Raw genomic sequence first — 16,720 nt, 5'->3', positions numbered from 1 at the left:
ACACGTGAAACACTATTTTACAACCACCCACACAAGACAGCTGCTGTTTTTGTTTTTTTCTCGCAGCGTCGCAGGAACATACGTCACAGATTTGAATGGGAGAGTCGCACGAAATTGCGGTCACAATAGCGTCGCGGCAGCACGCAGCCTCGCCATTTTAGCAGCTCTTTGTGCGCTGTCTGCTAATAATTTGTGTGGCTTTTTTTTTTTACCGAGCGCATAGCCGACTCGTGTTTTTACTCCGTTGTGAAGATGCAAGGAAACCGAGGCCACCAGCACAACCATGGCCCCAACCGCCAGGGAGACCACAACAAGCCCGGCGGAGCTAACAGCAACGGGCAGCAGCCTGAACCCAGCGAGCAGGCCAATCCCAACGAGGCCTTAACGCTGGACCCGCAGAGCTTCAGGAAGCCCGGGGAAAAAACCTTCACCCAGCGGAGCAGGCTGTTTGTAGGAAACCTGCCCACTGGGGTCACCGAGGAGGACCTAGAAAAGCTGTTTGCCAAGTATGGAAAAGCCAGTGAAATCTTCATCAACAAAGAGAGAGGCTTCGGCTTCATCCGACTGGAGACGAGGATCATAGCAGAGATCGCCAGAGCCGAGCTGGATGATACTTCGTTCAGAGGCAGACCCATACGAGTGAGGTTTGCAACACACGGTGCTGCCTTAACTGTGAAGAATTTGCCAGAGTTTGTGTCCAACGAGCTCCTGGAGGAGGCCTTTGCCGTCTTTGGGCAGATAGAAAGAGCTGTGGTCATAGTGGATGACCGGGGGAGGCCCACGGGGAAGGGGATAGTGGAATACACCTCGAAGCCGGCTGCAAGAAAGGCTTTGGATAAATGCAACGATGGTGCCTATCTTCTCACAGCTTTCCCTCGACCTGTGACCGTGGAGCCCATGGAGCAGTGCGATGAAGAGGAGGGGCTGTCAGAAAAGTTAATAAACAAAAACCAGCAGTATCACAAAGAGCGCGAGCAACCCCCGCGGTTTGCCCAGCCGGGCTCCTTCGAGTACGAGTACGCCATGCGCTGGAAAGCCCTGATGGAGATGGAGAAGCAGCAGTACGAGATGGTGGACCGCAACATGAAGGAGGCCCAGGAGAAGCTGGAGGCCGAGATGGAGGCGGCCAGACACGAGCACCAGGTGATGCTGATGAGGCAGGACCTGCTGAGGCGGCAGGAGGAGCTGAGGCGGATGGAGGAGCTCCACAGTCAGGAGGTGCAGAAGAGGAAACAGGCCGAGCTCCGGCAGGAGGAGGAACGCCGCAGGAGAGAAGAGGAGATGAGGATGCGCAACGAGGAGATGCTGAAGAGGCAGCAGGAGGGCTTCAGGGGCAACTTTCCCGAAAACAGGGAGCAAGAAATGAGGATGCACATGGGCGGCCACGGGATGCCCATGAACAGAAACTCACTGGGTGGCAACTCTGGTCCTGCAGGTACCCCCGGCATGCCCACTGAAAATGCTCCCCTGATGTCTGGGCCAGGGAACAACAACAACATCCCTGGGGGAAACCCAGGCGGATTCGCCAGAGGGCTCTCAGGGCCTGGAGACTATGGACCTAATAAGCAACGCCGATTTTGAATCACATGTTTATCTTTCCCTTTTTCATACTTACTGTACTTTTGGGTTCCGGTTATAAGGTTTATGGACTTGGCCAACTGCATGTGTTTTTCATACCTTTTAATTTGTACTTTTATGTTTTAGTACTAAAATGTCCCCAATTGAGCCATGTGTTTTACTTTATTTCTCACGCTAATGTATTATTTTTTTGGTTTGTTTTTTTTGGTTTGTTCGTTCTTTTCTATAGAGATAGAAAATGTTTTTTCCCTGTTAACTTTTCTGGAATAAATTCATGGTTCCCTAAGGAAACAAAAACTCAATCTCAACATCTCTAAATGTCATTCAAACCAAGACAATTCCTGATTTATCTTTTTTTTGTATCAGATTTTATTTTATTTTTCAGTGCATATAAGCATACATCATTAAGGAGTCATATGAGCCGGAGGAAAAAATGAATAAGCAAAATTCAAACAACAAACAAAAAGGAGATGAGGGGAGAGAACAATCAACAAATAAAGAATTATGTGTACCTGTTAAGAAATATTTCTTATCACTGGTCAAGTCAGTCTGGGACCTTTTAAACTTTCGTTTCCCCTATTGATACTTTCACTTCGGTCCTTATGCACATAATCCACTAGAGGCCGCCATATGTCAATAGAGGTGTCGTTTTATTGTACCAATGAGTTACGGTGGAAGGTTTCTCACTGATCCAGTTAAATAATATATGTTTTCTGGACAAAAATAAGAATTTATTGAGGAGTGTAATAAGTTGATCTTTTCACATCCGTAAATCCATTCAGCCCCATTAGAAACTGGCCTGGATCTTTAGCTATCCTGTGTTTAAATATTGCCATCACTTCCGTAAATACACGTGAGCAAACCTTTCACATTCTTGAACAGCTCCAGAAGCAGTGTATATACATCCCACTTGTTAATTTACATTTAAGGCACAATGGTGACCTATAATGGTCAATTTTGTTCATAACATGACGTTTCCTGTGCCGTATATGAAGTATTCTATAATCCATTTTTTAAAATTTATTGCGAGTGGTCTGAATACATCTTCATCATACACACTTTGAGGCTGCTCCTCGCTTAACAAACCCGTCAGCATAGTGTTGACTCTGAAGTCTGTTCTAAAAGTATGTGATAAGGCCCGTATTCAATGTAAAATGAATTATGAACTTATCAATTGGTTCCTTCAGTGCTTTTGTTTGAGTTGGCTTCAGATTTGTATTGGTAAAGTGACAGACTTGCGGAAGCAAATCTCTAACCGCTCACGCGTTTTCCAAGTCCTGATATTTCTGATCTCATCTCAGCAAGATCATTGACCTGAGAGTTGATTCCACACCAGCAAACACAGTCTGAGTGCTTCAGATTCATGAAGTGTAACATAGCTGCAATAACGCTGTGCTTTCAGTTCGAGCAGCCAATTAAGCGGTCAGAATAAACAAAGAAAGGTGTATGTGTGCGAGTGTGCGTTCCAGGTTGGGATTATTATTAGACACCGTCTCTAAGATTTGACATGTCATAGCAGGAAACACGGTCAATAAAAGGAAAAATGGCTGCAAATCATTAATGTGCTGTCCTTCCTGTAACAACACAAACTGCAGTGTGTTAAAATACAACAACCGACTCCCCGGGAGATTTGCTACCAGCTGTTTTGTGTCTCATCACCCATGTAACCAAACAGGAATCAAGAGTTTATGAATGAAATCATTCACAATCCAGATGTTAATTCCCTACACAGGGTAATGGAATCTACACACAGTCAAAACAAAAGGGATGTCACTAAGACTGGACAATAAGCTGATTTTATCAGATGGTTTGTTTTAATTAGTCCCGCTTAATAAAGAAGCTTGATTACCACCAGATAAGCGCAAGTCAAGTCCCGTGGATTTCACAGGTCATCAAGCACGGACGACAAAAACGCAAGTAATTAAATGTTTTTTTTCAAATGCCCTCTGTTAACTGCTAATCCCGATTTTAGTATCACTCACATGTCAGCAGCCCGTGACGTGCGTCATGTGTGCTCGTGTTTGAGTTTCATGAAGGATCCCCTTCACAGGGAGGAAGTCTGATCAGCAAACAAAGGGCAGAGAGGATGGCCTGAAATGGTTTTGGCTTACATAATAACTAAACATTTGCAGCTCGCATGTGCCAAACCATGAGAGGAGCTCGGTTACGTCATGACACTTGTGGAGAAAGATCAAAACTGCTTGACATGTATGATTTATAGAGACTCTGATTCTCAGACTCTGTACAAATATATCAATAAATCAAAACATCTTTACAAAATGAACAAGCAGGAAATCACACAATTAAGTCGAGCATCTTATATTCTCCTGCTACACATATCAAACGTCAGAGCATCCAGATGTTGCATGATTTTCACGTTCATTGCAAAGGGAGCGAGCGTCCTTGCATGTTTAAGGATCCTCCGATCGCCATAATGCAAAGATTTCCTCCCTCATCCCCTCTCCTTGTCTGTTCGATATCTTTTAATCTGATGACCTTGACCTTTCTGAGGAAAGAACCCTTCAATCTTATCGGAGACTAAAAAGTCGAGATAATCAGCCTGTGCCGTGATCCGACGTGAGCTGCTTGATAAGGAGTCCACCATAAAGAGGGAAAGGTGTGCGCTATCTGGACATAAGATCAGCAAGGTCTAAAATTGTCTGAATTGGTACATTTTTAAACCCTGTGCACCTTGGAGCACGGAAAGCAACACTTCCTCTGTCAGGCTGTGAATCCGAGGTTGTCGCTTAGACGCCGTTGTCATTCACGATGATCGAGCAAATATTCAGTAGGTGCACAACTATAATATTCAAAAGCGTACATTATCGTCTTAAATCTGTTTTGCAGGTTGCCGCATAAATAGAACAGAAACAAGTACACCCACAATGACAAAGTTGCACTGACGTTTATGCATCTACTATATTTTAAAAAGCATTCCACTTATCATCATATTTACTCTGTTAAAGTGTGTCTCTTAGAGAGAAATTAATTTGCCACATTTTATATTTAAACAATTTAGCAACATGAGTTTAAGCTATTACTTTATATCATTCGTTATGTAATTAAACGAATGCATGAATTTAATATTATTTAATGTTTTTCTCATGTTTATTTATTTTAATGAGGCGTTTCCTCTGTGTCCACATTCTCCATTTCCTTTCTGCATATCTTTAATTAATTAATATCTGACTGATGGGGCTCAGTTTATGAAAACTCAAGTCACTCACAAACTGAGAGTATAATAAATAAATTGGCCTGTAGCAGAATTGTGAGCAAAGCACTCGACTCTCTCAGAAAGTGCTTGTGAACTTTTAAAAAAACAAAACAAAACAAAAAAAAACATGTTTTGCAAAAGAGCAAATGCTTGCAAGGATAGTGCCGTTCTCCAATATCAGTGCCAAACTCTGTGAATTGTTTTCTTAATACAATTTTTATTTCTTTCATTTGGAACCATAAATTGACTTTGTCGTCAAACCCTAAATTATAGCAAATAAAACTAATCCCGCCTGTAAGAAACTTCCTTTAATGTTAAGATATTTAGTATTTTACTCACTGGATTTGAACTGATCTTTGTAAACAAAGTTATCAATGGGCAGAGTCCCTTGATTTGTCTAGATATGTCACCCATAAAGTATGTCTGTGAAGGTTCTCCATCACTCATAAAGGATAAGTGCTAAAACTCTGTTGGCTCTGTCTGAGGTTAGATTGGCACGATAAAACAAGACGGGAATAAAATAATTAAGATAAAAACAGCACAAACATATTGCACTGCAGTCCGAAACTACTGTCCGTGTTAGGGAGGATGTCACCTAGTAAAATGATAAGCAATAGATAAATAGATACGAGGTGTAGGTATTAAAGTGTTGTGTAAGTAAGTAAGTAAGTGTGTACAAGTGTAAACAGCTGAAGAACATATAGACACTCGCAGCTGTTTGTGAGGAGCAAAACACAGCCACCCAGCTCTGGACCTGTCCAAGGTGCTTACGCCATTTTCTATGTTATTTTACTAGATATCACTCATTTTATTTTAATCTTATTTTATTTTAGCTTTCTTTTTACGTGCGTTTTTTAAGAGCGTTTTTATGTGCACTTAAGCTACTGTTACCAAGCAATTCCCTTGTGGCTCGTTAAAGTCTGTCCAAGTCGAGGTCTAAATTAAACAACAAACAGCTTTTCCACCTTTCTTCTTGCAGTGCCAATGGTTTGACTCACACAGGCCTAGTCTCTTATGTTCAATAGCCTCAAATCTCAGTCGGTTTTGCCTTCCATTCAAATTGTGTGCACTGCTGTGTGCAGTAAAATTCTGTGTGTGCCGTGACTTATCAGCCAGAACAAAGAACATCATCCTATCTGCCCCACTTCTTCTCGTCTTTCTCTTCCATCTCTGTTTATCACAAATATAAAAGCACCTTCGCCCTGATAACACTGATGATCCCGTGGGGCCTCGGTTGTCTGCTTTATCTCTGCTGTGGCCTTGCTGTGTCATAACAGCATTAATTGCAAAATTGATCTTCTATGTTGACATCTGATCCAGAACGTAATAAATCATGCTGTCTTGATAGAGTTTCCTGCTACTGCCAACTCTCATGTTGTCCTCGCGTTCCTCCCAGGTTAATTTGACATATTATGTATATTACTATTATAATTATTTTTTTTAGGTTACACATTTTTAGTGAACTTGTTTCCAACACATGAATATAAATAAATGTAAAATTTATTGGTATGATACACCTAATTTGTATAAAATTACAAATTGTAATCAAGTAAAAAAAAAAGAAGCAGAAATTCTGAATTATTTTACCTATGGTTGTAACCAGAGACATATATACTGATCCATTATCACAGACAGGTACATGCCACTGTTCATTTAGGATATTGCTTTGAAACAAACAATATCCTGACAGTTTTTGTGTGTGTGTCTGTGTCAGGCTGCATCCTGCTGGGGGTGGCTGCTGTGTCATTGCTGTGGGGTGGGGATGTCCGGTCTGGTCTAGGTGGGTGGTACATGTCTGAGTAACAATATTAATACCAGGTCCAAAGGTTTCCCAGCAGAACACCAAATTGCCACAAGATGGTTAATGTTATTCTCTTCTCCCGTCGGTGGTTTTAATGTTGCGGCTGATCACGTATATAAGTTTCTGGCTGTGAGTGTAATGATCTGACTCCAACAAACATCTATCTGTTGTCACCTGGAACACCTAAACACCCACAGAGGGTGACGAAGCATGTGTAATCAGACGCATGTCTCCGAAGAGCTGGGTGTAGCTGTGTTCTAGGATTCCCCAAATAGTTTCTGAATCTCCCCGGTAACCGTATCAAAATCTCTGCTCTTGTTAATTATCAAACAGAAGAATTGATCAATGTGAACTGCAATTGGCCGGCAGCTGCATCAGACCACATGACTCACCTGTGACATCACAGGGTCGGTCTCGTTGAACAGTTTCTCCCTCCCTGACACTGTCAGACAGACAGACGGACAGACAGATGAGGAGGAGGACTTAGATGCTGCAGATCACCTGTCACTGTCTCCGTCTAATGCATCTTCCAGAAAGACAACAGTGATTAATTTACACTCCACTTTCTTCCAAGGACCCTGACTCTTCTGTGGCTGAAACACTCTCAGGAATTATGGTCCAAGTTCACGTTCTGATCGTTTTCCTGACCTGTATGGTAAGTCGGACTGGCAACTTTCCTTGTTGGGGAACCTGATCGTGTCATGTACATACGATGTACTGTAATGAATTACTGCACTAATACTGTACACTTTGTTAAGGCAACAGCAATATTATTTGGGTTTATTTTTTACTTCAGTATTAAAAGCATATTTATGCAAGATTAAAAATTTGAAAAATAATTCCTTTAACAAGAAAAAATACTAAATAAATGCAATGGTTTAACTAAGTGTGGGTATTAATATATAAGAACCTAAGCACCACAAATACCACACATTTAAATGTCATGTCTTTACCTCTGAGGGCACATTATGGAAGCCTTAATATCAGCAGAAGAGACTCAATAAGTTACATAGACGCTTAGACAATGAATAGTGTCTGTGGACGTAAGTATGGAAACAGAAAACACTAAATAACAAAAAAAAAAGGGCAGAAAAACACCATGCATTGAAATATGTTTTCTGTATGCATTTCAATGTACTAAACAGACATTTTAATAGGAAAACAAATAAAAATGATAAACATAATTTTTTTAATCCAAATCATGTGTATGGAGAAAGCTAAATAACAAAAAAAACAAAAACAAAACACCACGCATTAAAATGTGCATTTTATTATCCTGTATGTATTACAATTTATATTAACGGAATAGAAATTCTTTATAGAAGAACATAAAATTATATTGTCATTTAAATCAAGTACAACTGTACAATTTTTTTCATGTCTTATTGTAAATGCCAGTAAAATTTGAAGCTGCAAAATCTAGTGTTTTGTTTTCTTTGAGCATAAACAGCATTAAAAGTGAGCCTTTCTCCTCTCAACATATTGTTTCTTCCCCCACTGTGACTATTTTCCACCTCAGGTTCTGTCAGAGGCCCAACATGAGCCAGGCTTTTGTGCTTTCTACGAGGAGTGTGGTCGTAACCCTTCCCTGGGAGACACCCTCATTCCTCCTATCGTCCCCTGTCTCAATCCCAGCCCTGCCCGACACCTCAAAGGACAACACTACCTGAAACTCAAAAAGGTTTGTTGATCCTGCTTAATGTTCATTCTGAACATAAGGCCAAATAAAGCATGGCAGAATTTTTTTTTGTCTATTTTCAACAAATAGGGTTAAAAGTGAGCTTCGGTGAGTTTAAGTTGGTCAGTTCATAAAACAGCACGTGTTTTTCTCGTAGGTCTGTCCCATTCTGGACCGTGGAGAGAACAACACATATGCCTGCTGCTCCATGAAACAGCTGAATTCCCTGGAAATGAGCCTGACCCTGTCCAAGGCAGTGCTGATCCGTTGCCCTTCCTGCGCCGACAACTTTGCTCACCTCCACTGCATCAACACCTGCAGCCCAAACCAGACCCAGACAGTCAATGTCACAAGGGTGATGAACGTCACTCAGCTAAACGTAACAAGAGAAGCTGTTATAGCTTACCAGTCATTCATCACCACCACCTTTGCAGAGGCCTCCTTCCAGTCTTGTAAAAACGTCAGGATCCCGGCCACGGGCGGCTTCGCAATCGCCACTATGTGCGGCCGCTATGGTGCCAAACTGTGCACCGCCCAGCGCTGGTACGATTTCCAGGGGGACTCGAGTAACGGCCTGGCTCCACTGGACATCGACTTCCATCTGTTGAAAGAGGGCGACACTACGGGACTGCCGGAGGGTATGATGCCATACAATGGACGTGCTCTGAAGTGTAATGAGACCACAACTACGGGAGGAGAGGTCTGCTCCTGCCAAGACTGCCAAGAGTCGTGCCCGAGTGTGCCAACTCCCGATCCACCTCCGCCTCCCTTCACGGTGGCAGGGACGGACGGTTTCCTCGTGATTTCTATCATCTTACTCTGCGTACTGACAGTGGCCTTCCTTATTTACCTCGCTGTCTCTTACCTGCTGATCTTTGGAAAAAGAAAGAGTGAGGAGAAAAGAAAGAGGAAAGACCAGGACAGTAATGGTGAGACCGAGCAGGTCATCGATCCATCAGAAGTGACCTGTATAGACAAGAACAGCTTAGCTGCCCAGGCTTTCCTTAGCTTACAGTTTCAGCGTTGGGGAACCATGATAGCCACTTATCCACTCACGGTAAGTACCTTTTACCAGCCAAATATCTGGGTGTATTAAAAGCAAGGTTGCATTTTAGTGCTCATAAAGCCAACAAGAAGAATGCGTTGTTTCTTCTTTTAACTCTTAAAAGACCTGTTTAACTGAAAGCAAATCAGTGTGCACATAAATATTTTCTGCAGGATTCTATAATTTTATGTGCAATCATTTGTAACAAGCGTGCACACAGTGGTTTTAAAAGAAGATGAAAAAGACCCATCTCAGTAGGGAACATTTTATCTTCTTTCAAGGTGCTCCTCCTGTCAGCGATAGTCGTCGCCGTCTTCGCCGCTGGGGTCAAGTCCATTGAGCTCACCACTGACCCAGTTGAGCTGTGGTCTGCTCCCAACAGCCGGGCCCGCCAGGAGAAAGACTTCCATGACACGCACTTTGACCCATTCTTCAGGACAAACCAGCTCATCTTGACAGCACCAAGCAGAAAAGGCAACGTTTACAACTCGCTGCTGTTTGGACGGCAGAACTTCAGCGGCATTGTGTCCAAAGATCTCATCATTGAGCTTCTGGAGCTCCAGAAACGAATACAGGTAAAGAGCACACTGTCAAAATTAGGATCTGGCAGCGTTTGGAAAAATACACTGTTTAACACACTGATACGTATTCAATGCCATTTTCTAGAATATCGAGTTCTGGTCAAAGGAGTTGAATCGCACAGCGAGTCTGAAGGACGTGTGTTATGCACCACTGAATCCAGTCAACGCCTCCCTGACTGACTGTGCTGTCAACAGCCTGCCACAGTACTTCCAAAACAGCCTTGACAACATTAATGCCAAGGTGAATATGACTGAACTTGGAGTGACCAAAGAGGTGGACTGGAGAGACCACTTAATCTACTGCCTCAAGTAAGTACGCATTAAAAAAAAACAACTCTAATTCATCTGCAGCTGTTTGTGGGTTCATCCTCACCACGTAACCTCCTCTTCCCTTCTTCCATCTAGTTCACCACTGTCCTTCAAAGACATCACAGACTTAGGTCTGAGCTGCATGGCTGATTACGGAGCCCCAGTCTTTTCGTTTCTGGCTGTTGGAGGCTACGAGAGTGAGTGACCTTCAGCACGTGAAATACCTGTACAACACAAAAACTCGGCATTTCAAACTTGCCATTTCTTACACAATTAACGTTACACATCTTGCATTTCCTCAGATGACGACTTCACCAACGCTGAAGCTCTCATCCTGACCTTCTCCCTCAACAACTACGCTCGCAGCGACCCCAAATTCAAAGTGGCCATGCAGTGGGAGTCAGAGTTTCTTAAAGTTATCCAGGACTACCAGAAGGACCCCGCATGCAGCTTCACCTTTGCATACATGGCAGAGGTACAGTAAACTGTGGGATCTCAAAGAACACGTTATTCGTGTTTTACAATTGCGCTCTATCTAGCAAAATGCTCAGGAAAAGAGAGAAAAAACATGTAGTTATCAGTTACTGTGGCAATAAAAAAAACTGCTCCCACAGCTCATATTCCTCTCTCCCTGTGGCCTCACGTTGAACCTATAAGCCCTAACCCTTTCACATGTCTCTGTTCTCTCGTGTCTACAGAGGTCTTTAGAGGATGAGATTAATCGAACGACAGCAGAAGATATCCCCATCTTCATGATCAGCTATGCAGTCATCTTTGTTTACATCGCTGTGGCACTGGGGGACTACACTTCATGGAAGCGCATACTGGTGAGGCTGCGGAGGAATATAGTATGATTCGTCTTAAATTTTCCACAGGCATTCGTGGAGTCTGAGCAATTAACTCAAGAGACTACATCATCCTCACATCTACACATAGCTCAAAGCACCAGACTCGATACTCGATACACGATACATGATACACGATACACCTGTACCAAGAAAGTAAAATTGATGAAATGGTACTTTTCACCAATATGATAAGGAGAAGCTGTTATGGCTCTGCTGATTGTATAGTGCTTATCTTGACAGTAGAGCATGCAGTTTTATTGGTCATGAAGTACAGAAAACGTGATACTGCGAAAGATACAGGAAGAAGGTTCACTGAGGTGACTGAACATTACATTTGGATTTTTATCTCTTTCCTACAGGTGGATTCCAAGTTTATGGTAGGTCTCGGTGGGATCCTGGTGGTCGGCTGCTCCGTCCTGGCCTCCATGGGTTTCTACTCTTGGATCGGCATCCCCTCCTCGCTGGTCATTCTGCAGGTGGTGCCCTTCCTGGTGCTCGCTGTTGGAGCTGACAACATCTTCATCTTTGTTCTGGAGTATCAAGTGCGTGTGGCCGTGTGCACTTTGCATTCGTAGGAGGTCGTGTTTGATTATTAGTAATGTTACCTTCCGCATCCATCCTTGCAGAGAGACATGAGGAGGCCTGGAGAGAAGAGGGAGGAGCAGATCGGTCGGGTGCTTGGAAACGTGGCTCCCAGCATGCTCCTGTGCAGTCTCTCTGAGTCTGTCTGCTTCTTTCTAGGTAAGAAGAGAAAGAGGACATCTGAGAAAAACTGCTTGTAGATTCAGTTTCCATGCAATGTGTAAATCTCTGACCGTGTTTTTGTTCTGCTTCACCAGGGGCTCTGTCCACCATGCCCGCAGTGAAGACCTTTGCTTTGTACGCTGCTTTGGCTGTGCTCTTTGACTTCGTCCTGCAGATGACAGCCTTTGTCGCTCTGCTGTCCCTGGACACCTGGCGACAAGACAACAACCGCTGTGAGGTGTTGTGTTGTGTTAAAGTGTCAAAGAAGCGTCCCAACAAGCCCAATGAGGGCTTCCTGCTGCCCGTCATGAGGAAATACTACGCCCCCGTCTTACTACACCGCTTCACCAGGATCATAGTGGTAAAGCTAGTAACTATTTGGCAAAATAACAAGACACATTCACAAGTATTCGTCAGCCTGTGACCTCTGATGATTTATTGTGAACCCTAGTGAGATCAAATCTAGTCGAAGCAACTATAAGGTCGTGTTTGAATTTGTTTATTTGTTGAATTCACTCGGCTCTGTTTTCTCCTCAGATGGTGGTTTTCATCTTCATGTTCTGTGCGTCCTTCTACCTCATGATGAATGTGACAGTGGGTCTGGATCAAGAGCTGGCTATGCCTCAGGTCAGTAAGCAAGGCCAGGGAAATAGTAATCATTAAGATGCTCTCATCTTTCCAAGTAACCTCACAAAGATTTTTCTGTTTTTGTTGCAGGGCTCTTACATGTTGACCTATTTCGAGTACCTGTACAAATACTTTGAAGTCGGAGTCCCCGTTTATTTCGTAACAAAAAAGGGCTTCAACTTCACCTCAGTGGCCGGCATGAATGCAGTCTGCTCCAGTGTGGGCTGTGATCAGTTTTCCATGACCCAGAAGATCCAGTATGCCACCAAATACCCGGAACTGTGAGTCCGAGTGTTCATTTTCAAAATCACAAAAAAAAAACGTGCTCTGAGATAAGGCGCACACCACTGCTGCTCGGTTATCAACGGATTCCTTAGCTCAGGACAAGGAAGAGGCTGATTTTGTCTGTGTGCTTCACATTGTCATCATTCCTACTAACAGGTCCTTGAACCTGCTGATATCGTAGTAGCAACTTTGTACATAATAGACTATCAGATTAGTTAATGGTAAACTCAGGTATCCATGAGTGCCACCAGGCAGATAAAGGAGTGGACTGTGAGAGAGCACCCCAAATTATTTTATTACATAATTCCTTACAAAAGTTCCCTTTGAGCGAATGCACAATCAGAGGCTGAATTTTGGTGGGGTCGTGGTGATGAGGCTAACGATCAGGAGCGAAACGCCTCCTGCAGTGTGGAACCTGCCAAAGAGACATGTAACTTGCGATGCGTGAACTTTAAGCAGAGACCTTCCCCGTGATGCAGCTAAACACCTTGGCATTGCGATGCTTATCTTCCTGTCAGACAACCGAAAGGAGATTGCGACCATTACATGAATTACAGTTCGCTTTGTTTCCTGGAGATAAGAATTATTATGGAGCTAATCTGTCCCTGATAGAAGAGTATGAAATACTTCCTCAATATCATTTCTAATTAGTTTCACTTATGTAATATAAGTAACACTCAAAACAGAGTTTGATATTTCGTAAGGGATGCTTTTTGGCTCTCTTAGATGTAAAGATCGATACTGGTGCGTAGTAAATGTGAAAATAAAGATAAAGACTAAAAAAGACCGGAAACACGAGGACCGTGGCTGAAAGTAGTCCCCAACAGATGCACCATTCACTGTAGTTTTACTCACATTTGCCAAAACCCACAGTGCTCAGGTGTTTTTAAGAAATGGCGGAGATTTGAGTACATACAGTATCTGTTAGTTAAATCAATGTGATTGGGTCTGAGTGCCACAAACTGACTAATCCTGGGATTTGTTGACTCTAGGAGAAACACCATTTTTATCCTTTTACGCTGACATTTATGTACCTGCCTCCCTCCTGTGATCTGTAGATCCTATCTGGCCATTCCCGCGAACTCATGGGTGGATGATTTCGTTGACTGGTTGAACCCTGGATCCAAATGTTGTCGTCTGTACACACTGGGACCAAACGTTGGAAAATTCTGTCCTGCGAGTGAAGGTGAGGATACTAAAGACGAACGCACATTTCGTACCTGTGAACATGAAGGAAGACGTGACCCTTTATTAACTCTCTTCACGTGTTCCACAGCTGGTTACAAATGCGGCCGCAAGTGCATGACCACTCCTCTGGATGGTGTCCTCAGGCCCACTGTGGACCAGTTCAACCGCTTCCTCCCTGACTTCCTGGGAAACAGGCCTGACCTGCAGTGCCCCAAAGGGTGTGTATTGTGGCACTAGCACAGGCACAAAAGCACCCCCACAGCATGCAAACATGAATCTCATGAATCTGCTTTTTTAAATTTTTATTTTAACAGTGGTCTAGGCGCGTATGACACGGCCGTAGTGAGAGATGAAAGTGGAGAAATAATAGGTAAGTCACCTCAGATGGTCTCAAAGCACTTGGACATGTTCAACAGACATCTATTTTGTTACTGAGTTTCTTTCTCCCGGTCTTCCCAGCGACTCGGTTCATGGCCTACCACACGCCTCTGACCAACTCTCAGGAGTTCACGGCTGCGCTGCTGAAGGCCAGAGAGCTGGCTGAAAACATCACCATGGGCATGAGGCAAATAGAAGGCACCTCGCCCGACTTCGAAGTATTTCCTTACACGTGCGTGCTTTCACCGGCCACCTCCTTCGCGTCACCTTCCCTCCTGTGTACCTGTGCAGTTTCTGACCTCCACGTTGCACTTTGTGTCTCTCCAGGATAACCAACGTGTTTTACGAGCAGTACCTGACCATCGTGCCGGAGGGACTCTTCAACATCTCCATGTGCCTGCTGCCGACCTTCGTGGTGTGCTGCCTGCTGCTGGGCCTGGATCTGCTCTCCGGCCTGCTCAACTTGCTCACCATAATCATGATCACCGTGGATACCGTTGGCGTCATGACACTGTGGGACATCCACTACAATGCGGTGGCTCTTATCAACCTGGTCACGGTAAGAGCAGAGTATGTGTGTGCAGTATAGGGATGATACGTTTCAGACAGGTTTCTTCTGCACTTCATTTACAAACTGTTAGATCGCATGTGTTCCTGGGAGAGACGTGGAAGTTCATCGCTCACTATATAAATGATGATTCTTTGAAAGGAGATGTATTGTGGTGATAAAACAGTCTGCTTTTTGTTCTTTTTCGAACTAAACTGGTGTCACACTGCAGTTGAAATTTTGGGGGAGGAAAAAATTAAATCTGACTGACATCCTCCATGCTGTTTGCAGGCGGTGGGCATCTCTGTGGAGTTTGTGTCGCATATGACAAGATCCTTTGCGCTCAGCACTAAGCGCACGCGTGTGGAAAGAGCAATGGAGGCTACAGCCAACATGGGCAGTGCAGTAAGTGAACTATATATATTTTAACAATATATTTTAGTGCCACACAAACCTAACTCCAACACATTATGCCACAAAGTAGCAGCTGCTTGGATGTAATGTTTATTTTTTATCCTGAAGGTGTTTGCTGGTGTTGCTATGACCAACCTGCCAGGCATCCTTGTTCTGGCGTTTGCCAAAGCGCAGCTTATCCAGATGTTCTTCTTCCGGTTGAACCTCATCATTACCCTCCTGGGGATGGCTCATGGGCTGATATTCCTCCCCGTGCTACTCAGTTATTTTGGTACGTACCCTATTTTCTGTGTGTGTGTGTTTTTTTTTTTCCTTTTTTTCCGCTCAACAGAGGAAAGATATGAATCAGAAAGTCAAGGCCAAATGTTCGTGTTCCCTTCTCTCAGGTCCGGGAACAAATAAGGCGGTGCTGCTGCAGCTCCAGAAGGCCAAAGCAAAGTCCACCCAAGAGCTCGAGACAAAGAGCAACATTAGCCACGCTTATGATAATATAAGCTATGAGGACAATGAGGTAAAATGGGACTGTGTCTCAGAAGACACAAACCCTCCCACCTACGCCGAATCATGTGAACCCATAGAACTGGGGGAAAGAATTGACCGGTTATGAGCACCAAACGCCAAGGACTGATTTCAAGCCCTGATGAACAAATACCTCCTTAACATGCCGAGCAGGGATGGACACAGAAACGGCCACATAACAAGGAGTCACGTATCTGAATCCATCCGGAAATCATTAACTTTATTTATGTACCTCAATCAGAAACTGATATGTGTGGCTGAAGATAACACACAGTTGTGCAATATTTCGGAGCAGTGCAACAGCAGACTATCGCCACGAGAGTCAGCCTTCCCATCGCAACACATGAAATGCTTCAATCGTGAGATTTTTTTTTTTTATTTTATTTTTGATGAAGTAGCCAATTTGTATTTTGTTATTATTGATATTTTTTCTATTTTACTGAATGTAATTATTTTGTATATGTGTGAAACTTCACAGTAGGATGTCCGGCCTGATTAAAAGGAACGCACACTCCAGCACTTGATAATATATCTTCCTCCGTGCAATCGGCGACAAAAAAATATTAAATATGTTTGTTGGTGAAGTGACAATAATGGTCTCGCAGAAACAGTGTTTGGTACCGACATGTGTTTAATTTATTGTGTCAAAACAGACGCACATTTTTTCTTGTTCTTTGCTCTTCTACAAGTACAAAGGTATGGAAGAAGACCCGGTAAAACTGGTATTGAAAACAAAACGACTTCACAAAAATAAAGGAGCATTCTTCTAAAATGTCCATTATACAGTATTTTAATATTTTGCTTTGAGGCAGACATACAATCCTTTCACACTGCGCGTGACCTCAGGGTATGAAGGATCTCCGCTATGAAAAACATCACACAGGCCCCTCATATTTTTTCCATACATTTCCCCTTATAAACAACAGGAATAGTTACAGATTGACCTGCGTCCATGCTCCGGCCC

At 43.4% G+C, this 16,720-nt stretch overlaps 2 protein-coding genes across 2 annotated transcripts; both read left to right on the top strand.

The window, feature by feature from the left end:
* The first annotated feature begins 109 nt into the window (after positions 1-109).
* Positions 110-1,880, top strand: nono (non-POU domain containing, octamer-binding). The gene has a single exon (XM_047590789.1). The coding sequence runs from the start codon at positions 253-255 to the stop codon at positions 1,579-1,581; it is 1,329 nt and encodes a 442-aa protein (XP_047446745.1). The 5' UTR covers positions 110-252; the 3' UTR covers positions 1,582-1,880.
* A 5,177-nt stretch (positions 1,881-7,057) lies between these two features.
* npc1l1 (NPC1-like 1) lies at positions 7,058-16,532 on the top strand. The gene is made up of 21 exons (XM_047591573.1): positions 7,058-7,248; positions 8,113-8,274; positions 8,429-9,328; positions 9,598-9,891; positions 9,983-10,206; positions 10,303-10,403; positions 10,509-10,681; positions 10,905-11,033; positions 11,414-11,596; positions 11,681-11,795; positions 11,894-12,159; positions 12,336-12,425; positions 12,516-12,706; positions 13,769-13,896; positions 13,987-14,116; positions 14,213-14,268; positions 14,358-14,508; positions 14,604-14,835; positions 15,115-15,228; positions 15,346-15,508; positions 15,624-16,532. The coding sequence occupies exons 1-21, from the start codon at positions 7,207-7,209 to the stop codon at positions 15,842-15,844; spliced, it is 4,065 nt and encodes a 1,354-aa protein (XP_047447529.1). The 5' UTR covers positions 7,058-7,206; the 3' UTR covers positions 15,845-16,532.
* The last annotated feature ends 188 nt before the right edge of the window (positions 16,533-16,720 follow it).

Source organism: Mugil cephalus, chromosome 8, assembly GCF_022458985.1.
Source record: "Mugil cephalus isolate CIBA_MC_2020 chromosome 8, CIBA_Mcephalus_1.1, whole genome shotgun sequence".
In the NCBI taxonomy this organism is placed as follows: Eukaryota; Metazoa; Chordata; class Actinopteri; order Mugiliformes; family Mugilidae; genus Mugil; species Mugil cephalus.
Note: the sequence above shows the minus strand (reverse complement) of the source record. Positions and strands in the feature narration are given on the sequence as shown.

Coding starts and splice junctions, on each gene's coding strand:
- nono (XM_047590789.1), top strand. CDS start 253: ATGCAAGGAAACCGAGGCCACCAGCACAACCATGGCCCCAACCGCCAG.
- npc1l1 (XM_047591573.1), top strand. CDS start 7,207: ATGGTCCAAGTTCACGTTCTGATCGTTTTCCTGACCTGTATG. Junction 12,707..13,768: donor GCCACCAAATACCCGGAACT/GTGAGTCCGAGT, acceptor TGTGATCTGTAG/ATCCTATCTGGCCATTCCCG. Junction 13,897..13,986: donor ATTCTGTCCTGCGAGTGAAG/GTGAGGATACTA, acceptor CGTGTTCCACAG/CTGGTTACAAATGCGGCCGC.